Source organism: Populus trichocarpa, chromosome 10 (genome assembly GCF_000002775.5).
Source record: "Populus trichocarpa isolate Nisqually-1 chromosome 10, P.trichocarpa_v4.1, whole genome shotgun sequence".
In the NCBI taxonomy this organism is placed as follows: Eukaryota; Viridiplantae; Streptophyta; class Magnoliopsida; order Malpighiales; family Salicaceae; genus Populus; species Populus trichocarpa.
In genome coordinates, this window is record NC_037294.2 from 3144803 (window position 1) to 3165036 (window position 20234).

General features: G+C 32.6%; 1 protein-coding gene across 1 annotated transcript; it reads right to left on the bottom strand.

Moving 5' to 3' along the window:
• Window positions 1-3116: 3116 nt before the first annotated feature.
• LOC7475382 (serine/threonine-protein kinase PBL27) lies at window positions 3117-14514 on the bottom strand. The gene is made up of 5 exons (XM_002314431.4): window positions 14003-14514; window positions 12925-13124; window positions 12505-12694; window positions 4439-4830; window positions 3117-4284 (listed from the first exon to the last, which is right to left on the bottom strand). The coding sequence occupies exons 1-5, from the start codon at window positions 14142-14144 to the stop codon at window positions 3661-3663; spliced, it is 1548 nt and encodes a 515-aa protein (XP_002314467.3). The 5' UTR covers window positions 14145-14514; the 3' UTR covers window positions 3117-3660.
• Window positions 14515-20234: the final 5720 nt, after the last annotated feature.

The following is a 20234-nucleotide window of genomic DNA, read 5'->3' on the forward strand; positions in this document are numbered from 1 at the left end:
AAAAACAAAAACAAACAAAAGGCATTAACCTTTTCACTGTGGACTGCACAGTGCAGTCCACAGTCAAAGGCATAAAAACGGCAAAAAAAAAAGAAGAAAAAAAAAGAAAAACTAAAGGCATCAGCCGATAATTAAATAGAAAAAAAATTAATATTAATGAACTAAATTAAATAAAAAAATATTAATTAAAAAGAAAAAATAAAAGGAAAAAAACTTATAAGAAGAAAAAAACAAATGAAGAAAAAGAAAAAGAAAATCTAAATTAATTAGCTTAACCCGTCAAACCTAAGATCAATGTCATGAAAGTCTGATAACTAAATAGAAAAAAATTTAATATCAATAAACTAAATAAAAAAAATTAATTAAAAAAAAGGTATTAATCGTGGACTGCTCTGTGCAATCCACAGTGAAAAGCATAAAACGAAAAAAAAAAATTAATGATGAAATAGAAGCCTCTAATATCAAAACCATTGTTAATTTAAGCCCACACCAGTCGTTCCCTACAATTCGCGTTATGAAAGTTTGATAACTAAATAGAAAAAAAAATTGACGGGTTTACTCAGAATTGACGGGTTTACTCAGAATTAAATAGAAAGAAAATTAATTAACATTAATTAATTTAACATTAATTAATGTTAATTCGTCAAACGAAGTTAACCCGTCAAGCCCGTGACACGTGTCATGAAAGTCTGATAATTAAATAGAAAGAAATTTAACATTAACAAACTAAACTAAACGGAAAAAATTAATTAAAAAGAAAAAAAATTCAGATTAATTCGTCAAATCACATTAACCCGTCAAACTCGAGATCCGTGTCATGAAAGTCTGATAACTAAATAAAAAAATTAACATTAACAAACTAAATCAAACAAAAAAATTATTAAAACAAAAAAGTTATTAAAAGAAAAAAAAACAAAAAAATTAAAAAAATGTTATAATATAATATAATAATTATAATTATAATATAATAATTATAATAATATAATATATTAATAATGGGGAAAGTGAAAGGTTTAGTATATGTTATAATATAATATAATATAATATAATAATTATAATTATAATATAATAATTATAATAATATAATATATTAATAATGGAGAAAGTGTAAACGGCGGGGAAAGCTACAGTGCTTTCCCGGCCTTTTAGAGTATTACTTAATAATTTAATAATATAATATATAATATAATAATAATGGAAGAGTTTCATTTAAAACAAATCATTTATCTGGAGCATCTTAGATGAATCGGCCCATATTTATATGGATTTGAAGAATTTCAAACAAGGAATCAAGAAACCCCCAAATTATAAACCCAAAACCCCCCAAAGCAGGCTTCAATTTCAAACAACTAGTAACCCTAATGATCGAAGAAAAAACCCTAATTACGAACAAAAGAACGAAGAACAAGTCAAAAAAACACACCTTCGATTCTTTCTACGAATCTCGCTCCCTCTGTGACTCAATTTTTTTCTTGTAAAGTTTGAATTAAAGGGGAGTCAAGGCTTATTTATAGAGATTTGGAGTTAGGTATCGGACGGGTAAGATTGGATACCATTGTGTTTTCTGTATATACGGTGTTAGAACTTCTAATGTATACTTAAAAGTGTATTTATACTTAGAAGTGTATTACAGTTGTTTTTTTAATGTATTTTTTATTTAAAAATAAATTAAAATAATATTATTTTAAAAAATATATCAGCATATAAAAAAATAAAAAAATTTATTTAAAAAAATAAAAAATTAATTATCAGACTTTAGTCAATTTAATCTATGTATAAGAAGGATCTGATCCATCTATTTTACGAGTTTAATTAATTTCGACATCATATTCTATACATAAAGGGTGCACTCAACAACTATAAAATTATTTGTTTCCATGTGTTTTATAAATTTTAAATTATAAAAGAATTTCTTATTATGTGTGAAAACATAAGAGGCTAATGATTAATTAACTTCAAGAGTTTTCCTTATTGCAACACTATAAATATTTCGGCCAAGGATCCTTTTCAATCAAAGATTTCATTCAACAATTACTTTTTTTTTATTCTTAGCGTGTAGAAACTTGACATTATTTTTTAGAATTATTATTTTTATTATTTGTCATGTTTTGGACCTTATTTGAAATACTTTAGGTTTTATTTTAATTTAGGTTGATGTTAGTCATTATATCAATTATTGTTTTATTTTATTTCATGTATAAATGTTATTTTATAAGACAATATTTTTTAAGTTGGAATACATTATTGCTGTATATTGTATGTATGGTGTGTGGATTTTCTTGTTTTGATTCTTCATTAAACTACTCCGACTCATCAAATAATTAACCAAACTTCATGGTTCCTCCTATACTTGTTCGAGTTTCTTCGTAAATGTTGAGTGAGGGTTCAGCTTTTATAATCTTAGTGTCTTTTACAAGTCATCTCTGAGTTAAATTCAATCACAAGGCTTCAATTTAATTTTTTTTAAAAAAATTAATTTAATTGAGTTTTTAGATTTTTAGATTTATACTGTCCACATAAAAAAACATAAATAGAGTATTATTACAGTAGAAACCTTGTAGATATCCATTGTAATCTCTAATTGAAAAGGTTTAAAAGCAGTGTCATCTCTAACAGAAAAGACAGGTTTCATTATACAGAACTACTTCAATGGGCAGGACTTCGCGGACTCCAACTGCCCAATTAAAATGTGGTCTGAAAATTTACTTTTGACTACGGCTTCGTTCTACACAGACCACTATCTGATAGCTCTTTCTCAAGGAAAAAACGTGTAAGAAATTATTTACGCCCTGGCAGAAGCAGCATTGTAATGGAGACTAGGTCACAAAGAGTTGATATTTAAGCAAGATCTTCTACTGAAAACGAGTGTTAGAATAAACAATCCATCCCCATACGAGGCTACAGAGATGACAATTCAAACAATCCAACAATAGTAAGCATTAGTGACTCATTGGAAAGATTGGCTTGGAAATTAACACTTGCAAATCATTCTCGAGCCTGAAACATCCTACAACATGACCCAACAAGCAAGTAGAGGCAGAGAGAGAGAGAGAGAGAGAGAGAAGAGAAGCAAGGTGTTCGTTACAGAGTGATAAGATTATACATGGAGAACAATATCATGAAAACTTTTTCTGTATAAGCCGAAACACGACTGACTCAAAGAAATCCATATACAAGACTATTGAGCACAAGCTGTGACACCAATGAGGCACCCAAACCAAACCCACTAAACCACCCCACATAAAACAGAAATACATGGGGGCAGAAATTAGCTAATCTTTCCCAGATTTCCATGGAATATGAACTTCAGAACCCCTAAATACATAGAATGACATGTTGCACACATCATTCTGCAAGTGGGGTAACCCTTAAATCACATGAAATTGAACACTACCCCTTCCCCTGAACTCTTCTTTAACTGTGTCCTTCCCTCAACCATATAATTGAAGAATTCATTTTCCTACTCAGCTACAAGAATGATACAGGACAAACAACAGTCAAAGTTCGATACAAGAAGTCTTAACCCTGGTGGGAAATTGAAACCAAGACAATGAAGGATGATGTATGTGCAACCTCTTTCGTCATGATGACCCTCAGAAGCATGTAACATACGCTGTGCCTAAAAGACCATAACCCCTTCACAATGCCCTTGTGGTGCCATCACTCGTTTGTACCATCAAAACTACCCATCGCATTCGCCCGCCTTTTCTCTCTCCAATTTTCACCCCATACTTTTGCTTCTGCAACCGCTCGTTCTCTATCTAAATCACGATTTCTTGGAGTTTCCCTTGCTCTGCTGGTACTCACAGGACTATCTCTCTGAGAATCCTGTTGGTCTGAGTCATCCAAACCCCATTTTCTGCCAGATCCACCTGTTTCACTCCTTCCTAATTCTGCACCAGTGCTGAATTCCCTAACATGGTCCCGTTTCCTATAATCAGGTGAGTTTTTGTAAGTGGAAGGGGAACCATTTCGCCCACCACGTCCATGCTCGTCTGGGCTATCCAGCCCATCAGCCATTCCCCTCCGATCATCTCTGTTCCTAGGTGTAGATGGTCCGACTCTGTTACTTTGATTGACAGCATTTGGGTCATAGGTTTGGGAAGCTAAATATGTGAGAGCAGTCACAACATCGCCTATTAGAGGCCTTGTAGCAGCCTGCTCTTGCAAACACATAGCTGCAACCGCAAGAGCTTGATACAGTCCTCGCATTGGATAACGGCCTTGAAGCAGTGGATCAGCCATTTTAGGGAATTTCCTACGATCCTTGAAAAGTGGTCTTGCCTAAAAGCCCCAGGTCCCAAGAAAAAAACAGAGGGAACATAAATTTCTTTTCATGTTAATTCAGTGTACAAAATAAAAAGGACGTAAATTTCCATGATGCAGTGATATGAAGCATTAAAAAGTTTGCTGATGAATGAAAGGAAGAAACACTTACCCATGCAACTAGATTATGCTCTCCAGGATCCCGGGTGTTATCAATTGCCTTGCGCCCTGTGATAAGTTCAAGAAAGACAACCCCAAAACTATAGACATCAGACTTTAAAGTAAGTTGGCCAGTCATGGCATACTCTGGAGCACAATAACCATATGTCCCCATCACACGTGTTGAGACATGTGTCTTGTCACCAACAGGACCTAGCTTTGCAAGTCCGAAATCTGACAACTTGGGATGATAACCCTCATCAAGAAGGATGTTGGATGATTTTAAGTCCCGGTATATGACAGGAGGGTTTGCTTTATCATGCAAGTATTCCAATCCCTTAGCCGCACCAGCTGCAATCTTCATCCTTGTGTTCCAGTCCAGAGGCTCTTTGCCCGGGGGAAGATCTGAAAACAACATTAAATACGCTAACAAGAGTGGGTTGCAGAAACCATATTATTCTTATCCAAACTTGAAACATGCATACAGGCAGATAAAGGGGATCAAAATCAATCACTGAAATGCATCATTTTAGAGTAATTCTAAATCAAGAATCTTTGATGTTAAAGTCATGAAGAAATGTCAGCAACCACCAAAAGTTATATAACAAGAACAGTACTTTGTTTTACAAGTTACAACTCCAAGCATCAACAGATATAGTCAATCAAGGGCCTCGATATTGCTACAAAAGGCTGGTTTTGAGTTAAAAAAACAAGTTTAGAAACTCCAACAGATATTTGGTAAAGTTTCTAAAATCACAGTTTCAGAATTTCAAGACACTTAAAACTAAGTTCTGGTTCAAACCTTGGTTCAAAAACTCAATTGCAAATGCAAGCTAGATATTATGCCACATAGCCCTAGAGCTAAACAGATTGCCACCCAAACCTATCAACAGCCTTAATCTCACACTCTTGAGCTGCAAGAACCTGCCTTTTCCATTCAGCTCACCCGCAGCTATTTTCTTATACCTTCAGCAGTTATCTCTTCTCTAATTATCCCTTACCAGATTATGATAGGCTTTTCTTGTGGTCCTGCCTCAATTTAAATCGAATCCAATCACACTGCACTCTATACTCTTCCTGCACAGGGTAGGACCATCTCAGTTCAATTTCCTCAACGTCAGTTGGTGCTACCCTTGACGACAATAGCATTAATTTGTGATGCTGGTTTTACTACCGTAATTCATCCACGATCATCTCAACAGGGGTTTCTTTGATAGCCATGACAGCTATAACAAATAATATTAGTGGTTCCTTTGCCCTAGTTTCAAGGATCTTATTCATCTCCCTGTAGACTTAGTTATTGCCAGACTCCTAGAGATTACTCTCATTTCATACTGAAAGGGATGAACAAAAACACATGAAACAACAACTCTCAGGCCAAGCACTTCTGTCTATGGGAAATTAGATATTTAAGATTAGTCCACGCACAAACAGAAGATCTTTTCTCTTCATATTGAAAGATAGTACTTATACAAAGCCATTCTCAGTTGAAGAATTGAATTCAGCAACTTAACACAAATTTGAGACAGGAACTCATAAGCAACCATTTAACAGATGGTTGATGCTAGTTAATCAAAAGATTAGACACAGGTTTGACAACTAATCGTTCTAAGTTCTGCATGGCAGTTATGTGAAGCAGACCCAACTTTAATCTCACACATACTGTAAGCAATATTGCCAAAAGCTTTGCAGTGAGTCTAGTTGTATATGCAATAATCTACTAATACTTTTGATTGATCATGTTTGCCATGAACTACCAAGATAAAACCTATACTTGAATTTATTTTTTTCACTTTGCATTCTTCTAAAAGACCGCCCTATCATTAAATTATGGATATGATATAGCAACTCCTATCAACAAAAGTGCAAGCATGCCTTCATTGTTGGAACGCAGCTCATGAAGAAACTAAAATAATATATTGCTACTTGATCAGATAACTACACCACAAATAAAAAACAACACAACACATGAAATTGTCATCAATATTTCGCAGGGGTATTCATATGAATTGAGGAAAAATACCAGGTATCAATTGCAAAATTCAAGCAATTTAAAAATACCACTAGCATGCCAGATTCAACTACAACTGATACTAGCAATATCAAACATACAAACAGTACCACTTCAAATGCTAATGACACTGGTGGTGGCATTTTATAAATACTATCCCAGATTTGACTATTTTTATCAGGCATCATTCTGCTAGTGTTTACGTGTTAGAAGTGCAAGTTTGGCATTGGAAACAAGCAAAGATCAGCAGGCCAGAAGTGAAGTTTGGGCAGAATGCAGCAATGGAAGTTGCAACTGTAACTGCAACTAATTCTGCAGCAAAGATCAAGAGGATTACGTGGAAAATTAATTAGTTAGCTAGCTAGCTAGACTGGTAGTCATCAGTTACATGTTAGTTGTTAGTTAGAAAGGATTGAATTACTTGTATAAAAGCATAATTGTACAGAAACTTGTGAGGCAAGCAATAAAAGTTTCCAGTTTCAATTTGCATTCTTCCATCTTTCTATTCTAGTTTCTCCCTTCTGCATTTCTTCTAAAAAATACATTGTTTTGTTAAGAAAGATCTCAACAAATTGGTATTAGAGCAAAGATCTTTGGCCACTAATAGAATACTGAAATCTTGAGGTATTTTGGAAGTGAACTATGGTGGAAAATAACAAGATTAAGGCGTTGGAAGAGCATAGAAAAAGACTTGATGAACAAATGCAAAGCCTTCATTAAGAACTTCAAGATTCCATAGCTGCAAACCAGAAGCAATGGCAGGAACAAACAAAAAGGGCTGAGCAGAACAACGTGCAAATGGAAGCTATGATGACCACATTAAAGTCATTCATGAATAACGAAGCAGAGAAAGAAGAGATAACTCAGCTTCAGATGGGATAATACCTAACCATAGAGCTTACAACCATGGGGAAACTATGGGAAACCATGATATCCATAGGGTTGGTACAATGTAGCATTACCTAAAGTGGAATCACCTACTTTTTGGAGAGAAAATCCAAGATGGATTAGAAAGTGCAAGAAATTCTTCAAGATGCACTTCACACCAGTGAATAAGTGGGTGGAAATAACTTCCTTATACCTTGAAGGAAAGACAGAGATATGGTATGAAGAATTCTTCCTAAGAGGAAATGATTTGGCTATTTGGGAAGAATTTGCAAGAGCCATCTGTATGAGGCTTGGTAGTGGAAAAGATGATAAGAATTTAACAAGTTAGTGCAGGACAAAGGTGTAAAGGAGTATGTGGAAAGATTTGAAGAACTTAAATCTTTAATGAATGCTTTAAATCCACCACCACTAGAATCAAATTACATCTCCAACTTTATAAGTGGAATCAAGGATGACATCAAACCAATGCTCAAGATCCTCAAGCCAACAATTCTGATGTGGGTTTTTGATCAAGTTGAATGGCAAGAGGAGTCTAATAATGCTTTGGCCAAGAAGAATAGATTCATTCCAAGAACTGCTCCTTCATACAATATGGGTGAAGAAAGCAAGATTGAGGAATATGGTCTATCTTTGAATGCATTGGTTGAAAGTTATGCACATAACACTAAAAGGATCAAAGGCAGTTGTCAAGGAAGAGACATTGTCATTTCGATTGATAGTGGCAGTACACCTTCACTGAAGCATATGTTATTAAAAAAAAAAAGGCATCCATTAAGAATACTATTATGCTTGTTGTAACAGTAGCCAACAGAAATGTAATACTCACAGTCCAAAATTCATATGGTTTATGCAAGGATACAAGTTGCAAACAGATTTGAGAGTGCTTGGAGTAGACTGATTGAGAATCTACTCAACAATTCCGTTTGACTTCATCAAAATGAAATTGTCATTCAGAAAGGATGGTAGGATGACTGAATCGAAAGGAATTATAGAAGAAGCTGGATTACAAATGATCACAACTGCAAAGGACTATAAGAGCTTGAGAGAGGCAGTGTATGGCTTTATGGGATAATGTTTTTTTCCATGAAGGTATGTGAAGAACCTACTTGGGCTATGTAAAACTCAAAAGTGAAAACATTGCCAGAAGAATACGACTCAGTGTTTGCAAAACCTAAACACCTTCGACCTGCTAGGGGATTTGATCACATGATTCCTCTCATACCTGGGGCCAAACCAATCAATATCAGACCTTATAAGTGCTCATTTGTGCATAAGAAAGAGATAGAGGTTGGTTAAAGAGATGTTGCAAAATAAGATTATACAACACAATTGCGGTCCATTTTGCTTCTCCAGTGTTGCTGGTAAAAAAGAAAGATAACACATGAAGGTTTTTTGTTGACTGCAAGCAACTACATAATTTGACTATCAAAACTAAATTTTCCATTCCATTAATTGATTACTTAATGAATGAATTACATGGTTCTCAATTCTTCTCAAGTTGGATCTTAGGTCTGATTATCATCGGATAAGAATGCATGAAGAAGATGATGAGAAAACAACTTTTATAACTCATCATGGACACTATGAGTTCAAAGTTATGCTCTTTGGCTTGACTAATGCTCCAGTTACATTTCAAGCCTTGATGAACACTGTGTTGAAACCATTCTTAATAAAGTTTGTACAGGTATTTTTCGATGACATTATGGTATATAGTTCTACTCTAGAACTACATATCCACCACCTGAAGTTAGTACTAGAAACATTAAGGGAAAAACACTTGCTAGCAAAGAAATCAAAATGTTACATTGAGGGAAAAACAAATGCTAGCAAAGAAATCAAAATGTTTTGTGAGCAACAAGTTGAGTACTTGGGGCACATCATATCAACAGAAGGTGTGCCCACTAATCCAAGAAAAGACAAAAGCAGTGAAGAATTGGCCCATTCCTTATTCAGTTAAAGAGTTGAGCGGTTTCCATGGATTGACAGGATATTACTGGAGATTTATAAGGGGATTTGAAGCCATTAACTTAGCTTCATTGGAATAGAAAGGCACAAGATGCTTTTGACAAGTTAAAAGATGCCTTATGCAAGGCTCAAGTATTAGCCTTGACAAACTTCAACTGCACCATTGTGCTAGAGACTGATGCGTGTGAAAAAAGATTTTGGTGCGATCTTGAGCCAAGAAAGGCCACTAGCTCACTAATGGCATTAAGTCCAGTACATCTTAGACTATCAATCTATGTGGAGTATATGGCTATACTAATGGCAGTAGAAAATGGAGACACTACCTGCAGCATGATCAATTCATCATTAAAACTAATCATGAAAGTTTAAAGCACCTTTTGCAACAAAGGCTTCATACTCCTATAAAAAATAAAAGTTTACCCAAGTTGTTAGGGCTAAGATATTAAATTCAGATAGGAGAGGCAAGGAGAATGTTGTAGCATATACTCTATCTAGAAGAATTGGTGATGTGGATAGCCCAAATGAAACACCATTGATTCCAAGAGGATGGGAGCTATTACAATAGTGGTGCCGGCATGGTATAAAGAAGTGAGACTTACAAGGATGATTCTCAATAATTATTGCTGAGAAAATGATGGATGCAAGTAGTTGGCTAGATTACACTTTTGTTGAAGGGGTGCTGAGATATAAGAACAAAATAGTCATTGGAAAAAAGAGAAATTTAAGAGAAAGATTGGCAAGTGTTGCACATGATTGATGAGTAGAGGGCCATGCTGGATACAAAATCCTATAAAAGACTCAAGGCAATGTTCTACTGGCCTTTAATGAAGACTTTAGTTAAAAAGCTAAAAGTTTGTGGAAGAATATGATGTGTGCATGCGCAAGATAGAAAGGGTAAGCATACCATGGATTACCACAACCATTGACCTGGAGAAAATAACCATGGATTTTATAGAAGTACTGCTGCATTCAAGAGGAAAAGATGCAACATTCAGAAGGAACCTAGAGAAATATAACCATGAATTTTATAGAAGTACTGCCACATTCAGGAGAAAAAGATGCAACATTCAAATAGTTGACATGTTTACCAAGTATAAGCATTTCATAGCAGTAACACCTCCTTTTAGTGCTCAAGAGATAACTAAACTTTTCTAGGATCATTTCTACAAATTCTATGGGTTGCCAACAACTACTGTCACAGACAGGGATAAGGTATTCACTAGCCTCTTTTGGAAAGAGTTGTTTAAACTATTGGGGGTCAAGCTACTGATGAGTTCATCATACCATCCACAGACTGATGGCCAAACCGAAAGGGTTAAGAGAACTATTTGAGGTGTATGACAATGCACAACCCAAAGAAGTGGCATCACTAGTTGTCTTTGGCTCAATTGTGGTACAATACTAGCTTCCATTCTTCCATCAATATGAGTCTTTTTCAAGCTCTACATGGATATCCTCCACCAAGCAGAGAGATAGCTACACAAGAAACCACAATAGTAGTTGCAGTAAAAGAGGTAATTAAAAGAACGGCTAACATGGATCAACTGTTACAAACACAGTTGGAAAGAGCTGAGCATAGAATAAAACAAATATAGACAAGGGAAGGATAAAAAGAGAATTTAAGGTTGGGGATTTAGTGTATCTCAAGCTTCAACTTTATAGACATACAAGTGTGACATTAAGAAAAGGCATCAAGTTGAATCCCAGGTTTTTATGGTCCATATAAGATAATACAAAGGATTGGGTTAGTAGCATACAAGTTGCAGCTACAGAAGGATCTACCATTCATCCAGTTTTCCATGTATCTTTGCTTAAGAAAAAGGTGGGAAACAATGCAGTAGTCTCTTCTTCATTACCAAAAGTGGATGAGTTTAAAAGAGTTGAAGTTAATCCTGTGGCCATTCTAGATAGAAAGGTCATGAAGAAGGGTAATAGAGTTGTGGTTATGAGACTTATTCAATGGTCCAAACTATTCAAAGAAAATGCAACTCAGGAAGATTAAGAACTTTCAAGTCAATTTCTTGAATCCAGCCTTGATTCTTGAGGTCAAGAATCTCATAGGGAGGGAGTATTGTTACAAGTGCAAGTAAGTTTGGCATTAGAAACAAGCAAAGAAGCAGAAGCAAAGATCAACAGGCCAAAAGTGAAGTTTGGGCAGAATGTAGCAATGGAAGTTGCAACTGTAACTGCAACTAATTCTGCAACAAAGATCAAGAGGATTATGTGGCAAGTTAGTTGGTTTGTTAGTTAGACTGGTAGTAATCAGTTACAAGTTAGTTGTTAGTAAGAAAAGATTGAATCACTTGTATAAACGCACAATTGTACAGAAACTTGAGAGGCAAGCAATAAAAGTTTCCAGTTTCAATCAACTTTCATCTACCTTTCTCCTCTCATTTCTCCCTTCTGCATTTCTTCAAAAATAAATTGTTTTGTTAAGAAAGATCTTAACATTATCAAATCAAATTCAAACAGCAGCTGCCACTATAGCAGCATATATGTATCACCAACTCTCCAATCCCATTCTCTTTTTAAGACATTTTTAACAGCATCATCAAATCATTCTTAGATTATCCCAAATACCATAACTCTAATAATTCGTCTCAATATCCTCACACCAATGACAATGATGCTTTTGCTTATAACATCAATTGTGGTCGGTTCCAAATTCAATTCCACAAAACGCAGAGTGTTTTCCCCCCCCTTAAAACTACCCCCTAAATACTGACAAAATGTTTCAAAGAAACAAGTTGGCCAGTCAATTCCCTCACTTCCTTTTGCTGATCTATACATAGATTTGATGACTCCTAAAACTTTCCTAAGCTTTTTATTCTGAGAATAATTCAGCAAAAGGATAAGACCAGGGCTAGATACCCGTGTTTTCTGTCCATTCTTAGTCAACTCTCTCACTCTCCTAGGAAGAAAAACTCATGCAGATCACCAAATACATAAAGAGGTATGATATCCACATATGTCCTGAAATACATATTTTTAACAGTATGTAGTGCATAAACCAGTGATTCATCCCTGATCTCATGAATGGGCGATAGAGCAGTCTGTCCAGAGAAAGAGTTAAAGTAAATGCACGTTGAAAAGACAAGTGGTCAGCCATAGGGGATCTCATTTTTCTACCAGGTGATGTGACAGAACAATTTAACCACAAGCAATGAGGTTGTATGAATGTAATGTATTAAAGCAAATAAGGCAAAGAATCTAACCATGTAAATGATCCTCCAATGATCCCAATGGCATAAACTCATAAACAAGGAGGCGTTGGTCCCCATCAGCACAGTAGCCAATCAAGTTGACAAGGTTTGGATGGTGTAAGAGGCTGAGCATGAGAACCTCCACCAGAAATTCTCTATTTCCTTGAAGGCCATTTCGGTCAAGCTGTTTCACAGCAACTACCTGCAAATGCAATTTCCAACCAACCAAATATCATCAAAGGAGATCAGCACAACATTCTTTGAAATTACATTTCAGAGCAAAAGGCTAAAAAGGTAAAAGATCACAGAATTTGAAGCTTAATATCAAAAGTCACGAAGTCTAACAGATAGTGCACATAATGTAAAACAAACACTACAGAATGTATACATGCATGATAATATGTTCATCCATTTCAACAAACCACAACTTACCTGGCCAGTGCTCTCAATGCGACCTTTGTAAACACGCCCAAAACCCCCTTCACCTAACAAGCACTCTGGTCTAAAGTTCTTTGTGGCAGCAGCTAATTCTCGGAATGTAAATATCTGTGCTGCAATGTTAGCTGTTGGTCCATCTTTGGGAATTGATTGTTCCTTCTTAGGATCAGAACCACTCCGAGATTTTGATTTGTCTGCATGAATATGTGAATCAGAAAACAGACAGATGAATTGCTACAGGCAGAACTTCAAGCAAGCTAAATTATGGAGCACGATTCAGCAGTCGAGAGGATAAAGATATATATAAATAAATAGATAAAATATGGAACAGCATATCTTTATGCTGCTCTATACTTTTTATGTGACTCTGAGCACTTTACAATTAGATGAACTTCCCAAAACAATACTACATATAAAGCTAGAACAGCAAACGAGATGTTGGGCTTTTCTTATGGGTGAGTATTCTGAAACTAGTCTTTGTCCAAACAGAAATGACAACAATCTCATCTCATATTTCGAAGACAACATTAATTTAAGCCTAACACATCACTAATTTTACATTCTTCATAGAAACACTGAGGACATAGAAACACAGATCACCTCAGAAGTTTTCGGTTTCTCATTCCCAATCTGCTAGGGAAATAGAAGATTTCAGTTTGAAAGGCAATTACTACCATCCTATTTCATCCTAATAATGATGATTTAAGACATAAAGCAAAACATAATTATAAGAAACAACACAAATCGAGTTACTAAAAACAAGAGTAGATCACCAAAATAAACGCTTGGCACTACACCGTTAGAACAAAAATTAATCAGCGCAAACAAGAAGCTAGCAATCCAATAAAAAAACTGCAAAACTAAAAGAGAAAAAACCCAATTTATCAAGCCACTCATTAATGAAACAGATCAAAGCATTACCCAATTCTACCAGCAAACCATCACCAAAAACCTCTAAATGAAACTAAAAAAAGCATGATTCAACACAACAAAACCATCAAATGATCTTTAAAAAAGAATACAAAAACAAAACTCATCCACCAAAATTAACAAAAAAATCAAATTTTGTTACCTGAACTAACTCTGCCAACATGGTGAGACTGACCAGCTGAACCTTCTTTAAGTGAATCCTTGTTGTTCAATTCTTTAACAAGACCAACACCACTACTACCCTCCTTGTTTGATGACCCAAAACAAGGAAAACACCCACCCATATCAAATACACACAAATCAAAGACGACCAACTAAACCTTTACCACTCAAAAGATTGAAATTTTTTCAAAGTTTGAATCTTTAATTCAAAATTCAACACGAAAATTCTGTGTCAAGTCACTCACTTTGCTTTCTTTTGCTTTTGCTCTCTCTCTCTAAAAACTTTCCCTCTCTAGGATTTTCATTGTCCATTGAAAGTAAAGATCGATCAAGTGAGAGACCAAGAGTGTTAGATCAACAAATAGAAGAAAATCTTGTGGAAGCTCAAGCTAGCAAACGAAACAAGAGATTGTTAAAAACACAGAAGAAACCTCAAAATAAAACTCAAGTGATTAATGTAATAAAGTGAAGTATTTTCCTTTTCTTTTTTGAATATTTTAAAAAGTTTAAAGCTATTTGTTTTCTGAAAAAGTTAGCTACAACGTAATGATGTAATTATAGAACAAAAGTAATTAATGTAATAAAGTGATGCTGCTTCTTTTCTTAAGTTTTTATTTTTAAAAGAATTAATTTTTTTAAATATTTTTTAAATATTTTAATACATTAATATCAAAAATAAATTTTAAAAATAAAATAAAATAAAATAAAATATTACTTCAATATATTTTTAAATAAAAAATATTTTAAAATACAACTATTATTATATTGCCAACAAACTATTAATTTCGTGTTTTAATTCAGCTCCTGTACAAAAGAAAAGAACAATATATGTTTTGTTTGGATTGATTTATAGCTTATGCTATTTTATCCGATTTAAATTCAACCATATATTTTAAAAGGAAATTTCATATTATATTAAATTCAAATTTTAAAAATATATTGTTGTTTTTCGGATTCTTTACAATCTTGTTCGTGTATCTAATTTCTTCATATTTTTTTAATATAATTTAAACACAATTTATATTATAATACTTCATTGTTGATATAAATACAAAAAACACTTTATTTAAATTTTTTTTTTGTTTATTTTTTTTTAATTTTATCATTCAATATTTTTTTAATTTTAAATTAATCATTATATTTTATTTTATTTTTTTATGAGGTTATCATAGTTTTAAACAAATATCTCGATATTTAGTTAATACTTAATTTTTGCAAATATATATTTTTATTATTATTTTATTAAATAAAAAATAATGTCAATACAAGTTTTGTTAGTTAAGCCACGAAACCTTAAGTTGATTCAATATATTATAACCTTAATATTAAAAAAAAAAATATTGATTTTTTTTTAAAAGTTAAATCATATTTTTATTGGTAATTCAGATAACTTTTAAACTCACCGAATCAATTGTATTATGCAGAATCAACTTTCACGCAGGTTAATTTTAAACTCCATCTATACAAGAAGTTAGGTTGAAAGGTTTCAAGGTTGATCAATTGGATTTGATTTAATAATAATGTCAAATAATTTTTTAAAAAAAATTTCATCTTTCAATTTTTTTTCCTTTGTATTGAATACTTTTTGTCCATTTTTTAAATGAATTTTAACCTTCAATATTTTATTGATTTTGAATTGATTTTTATAATTTGTTTATGTTTGCTTTCTATAAGGTTACTATAGTCTTAAACAAAAGTTCTGGTTTTTGGTTTATATTCAATTCTATGAGCTTTTATTTTTGTTTTAATATCATTAAATAAAAAATATTTTTTTAAAAAAATTGTTAAACCTAATAGAATCCGTGATATGAGTCGCGTGTTCGGTAAGTTAAACCTTGAAATCTAGATCAATTTAATATGTTGTCGTTTCAATATTTTTTTACTTGTTGTCTGGCTTGTTTTTTGACCAATTAAGTAGATTAGATTAAGTTAGACAACTCTCACTTGTTTAATTTTAAAACCATAGCTAGACAAAGAGTCAAGTTAGGAGAATTCAAGGTTGAGTTGCTGTGTTGAGTTTAATAATAATGTCAAATATTTTTTTTGAAGTCTAATATTTTTTTAGGTTAATTTTTTTAATCCAACCAATATGGTAACACAAGCTGAAAACTAAGTTATTTTCTATTTTAAAATATATATTTTTTTTATTTTGATGAATTAATAAAAAAAAACTAACCAAACCATTTTCTATTTTAGGCGTGCCTTCAATTCCACGTGAATTTAAATCTCAGCAAATTATAAAATACAGCTACAAAAATTATTTTACTTCTAAAAGAAAAAAAAGGAAATAGAAATCTTACTCAAAAAATACAGGGATGCCATAATTGCTAAGTAAACTATACGCATCCTCTTATATATTTATTATTATATTATTTATATCCTTTTAGTTATTTATTTTTTTACCGTTTAATCCTGGTGCCCTCGTAACAAGTGATTTTTTTTCCAGTTTTTGTAATAACTGTCCAGAAAGTGGGACCCAATGAAGGGATGTGCTTCAACGCTTGTGATGGAGATTCCAAACACATGTATAAAAATGTTTAGAGAAGTTGTCTGGGTAGGGATTCCAAGTGATAAGTTTTATTTTAGTTTACCTGCGACGTGGGTTTTGAACTGTTGGATTGGATTCTGATTTTGTTCCAGAAGTGTGAGTGACGTCATGGAGATTGATCCAACGTTGGGAAACTCGGTGTTGGAAGAAATGTATTTGTTGATTCCAGAATTTTTTTTTCCAAAAAGCTATTATTTTTAGAAAGTAGGGGCAACAATAAAACGTACATAAACCCAATGTATTAGGGTTTGTCCATATGAATTTGTAAAACAATTACAATTTACTAGCCATAGTGTTACGGTATACCATAGTTTTGAGAAGCATGGACTCCTTTTCTTTCTTTTTTTTTTTTTTTTTGAGATTTAGCATAACAAAAACTAGCCATAGTGTTACGGTACATAAACCCTTGATGTTAAAATAAAAAATTAATTTCAAATATATATATAAACGTGAAACTAGAATTTAGGTTTAATCTTGGTGTGAAAGCTACCCAAGAATTTCCTTGATGTTAAAATAAAAAATTAAGTTCAGGTTTTAGTTATATACTTAGGTTATAGAACAATATTGTACATGAATAAATTAACATAACACTAAAACTAGCTAGGTGAAACATTGTTACATCCATTAACAACATAAAATTCACACGGTGCCAATTTTCTTCAACAAATAGTATTTTTTTTTAATTTGATAATTTCATATTGATTTTATTAGATATTGAACTTTATTATTTATTTCAGTTAACTTGATGTGGGGCTATCATAGAGTAAAAAACTATTGTCATTAAGTTGACACTTCATTTTGCAAAAAAATATCTAGATTTTGGATTTTATAAAAAGATTAGAAATAAAGGGATAACAATTGAAGAATAGAAAAAAAATGAAACCCTTTTTAGAAGATTAGAAGGAATTAGGTGTGAAAATAAAGGGGATTATAAAAAAAAAATAAAAAGAAATGAGAGAAAAATGAGTCCACAAAGCCACACTAGAGCTACACCTCCTCCATGTGTCAACTTAAAAGAAAACCACTGCTAAGATGATTCTAACAACATCAACCTTCTTAGGCATAAGGAGTATTTGAATAGTACACAGACTCATGTTCTTCTAAAAATATCATTTAGCCAATAACTCCTCTACTTATCTTTGAAGCTCCTTTTTTTCATTTGGATTACTTCTATAGGCTAGTTAACGAGAATTGTAACTCTAGTCATGAGATTAATTTGATGTTTTATTCATCTAATAAGAGGTAAACTAATAGGAACATCATCAATAAATACATTTTCATATTCCTTATAACATTCCCAAGTTTTAAATCCAGGTTTAGCATAGTATCAAGTCATAGTTTCTTGAAAACCAAGGTGATTTTTTTTTTAATCTTATAATTCATGATTATAGATTACTATCTTAAAAGTCATTTAAGATTCTACCGAAATTTCAGTAGAAACTCCTCTAAAACTAAACATTTTCAAGTATCAACATTCACAATCCATACACACTATCAAAACTTAATTCATGGTCCAACCATCCTGGACCTTTTTCCATTAGCAACATAAACCACCCTTCATTTCACAATCTATAATCAATTACATTAAATATATTTCATAATAAAGAACATAATTATGAATATAAGAAACACTATGAACTAGTTACATGCATTTTTAATTTAATAAATTGAAATAAGTATTATGTTAAATTTCAAACCTAAAAAAGATTCAATTGTTACATTACATGCATTTTAATACCAGTTTACTTTACATTACAATCGTTAGTCACAAAAATTATATTACAAAAAGGGAATTTTACCTATCCATAATTACATTATCTTTGCCTAAACAAAAGAAAATACTATAAATAATTTATTGCTCCGCTTGGTCTGTGATGAGCTTGAAATGAATTTATTATACAATATAAGTATATAATTCAGCAAGTGATACAACAAAACATAGACACCTCCAGTTTTATTTTATTAAACCAAAATCAACACTTTAAACATAAATGTGCCATCTCTTTCTACTTATCATCTACTTGATTCAACCTAAATAATTCATAAATAACCCAACAAGTCAGCCACACTAACGCTACTAGTTTCGCTCTAGAAAACTAGTCAAATTAAGTATCTTGACATGAAATCACATTGACACCACTAGCTTCTCTCTAAACAGTTAGTCAAATTAATTATCTCGACAATCAATTACATTGACGCCACTAACTCCACTTGAAATAGCTAGTCAAATTAAGTATCTTAACAGTTAATCACATTGACACCACTAGCTCTGCTCTGGATAACTAGTCAAATTAAGTATCCCTACAATCAATTAAATTGACGTCACTAGCTCCATTCCAAATAGCTAGTCAAATTAAACACCACGCCCATCAATTTCACTGATATCACTAGCTCTACGCAGGACAACTAGTCAAATCAATCATTTCTTAGTATTAATAATTATATAAATAAATGCACATTTTAAAAAATGTGCAGTTCAAAAGACTTAAGAAATCTATTAAGCAGAAAAATTACAGGGCACCTACCTAGAACCCGTGCTTGTGTTGTTGCTCCATGCTGCTACCTTAATCTAGTAACTTCTCCTGTACAATTAGGATTTCAATCATCATTATCATTTCATTCATTCTAAGAATCTCATTCCAATTCTTATCCAACCAATATTATCTAACCAATAACAAGGGAATCCTTAAAATTCCATACACATGCACACTTTTTATGTTTGTATTCATTCTTATGGGTTCAATTGTTAAAATCCTCAGTTCAATGATAATTTTAAGAACACATAAAGCAAACTATGAGTCCTACCCCTCCTTATAAGAAGTTTTGACCTAACTTATCTTTTAAGGAACTAAAGGTCTCCTTCCAAATCTCATGAAATTCTCTTTTTATATAATCTCAAAATATACCTTTTAACACAATTCTTTACATCAATTTAAATTAAAAAAAAATAAATCTAAACCCCCTAATGTGGCTAAAACCACCACAAAAAAAGAATATGAATTTCTTTCAAATTTTCATTTAAATTTCTTATAACTCAACTATTAAACATTTCACTTAACAAAACTCAACCCAACTTTCATAACAACTAAGTTATCAAAGTTCATTCCCATTTTATTGGTTTAAGCCAAAACTTCTTGCCATGGGAAATATATGTTTTTGTTTTTTTTTTTTGTGATTTAATTCCATACCCAAATTCAAACCCTTCTAACAAATACATTATATAACATAATCAAATACATATTCCATATCAATTTGAACTAACAAATTCAAACCCTTCTACACTAAGTTGGCCGAATATCACACATAAAGGAGACATGGATTTTTCTTCAAAATTTCTTTTCAATTCCACATTACCCATTCATTTTAAACTTAACCTAACATAATTCAATTCAAATTTCATAACAATTAAACCATCCAAATTCATTCTCTACACACACACACACACCTCTAGGCCAAAACTTCACACCAAAAAAGGGACATGATTTGATACGATCCAAGGAACATCATGATATCTGTTAGAGGTTCTTGTTGGTCCAGTGACAATACATAAGGCTAAGAGTTTCAAAGAGGCTTTCAATGAAACTTTTTTAAAACACATGGGCTAATAAGGTGAACTTCAAGAAGATATTAAATAATGAAGTACAAGCCTTGATTAATTTAATTC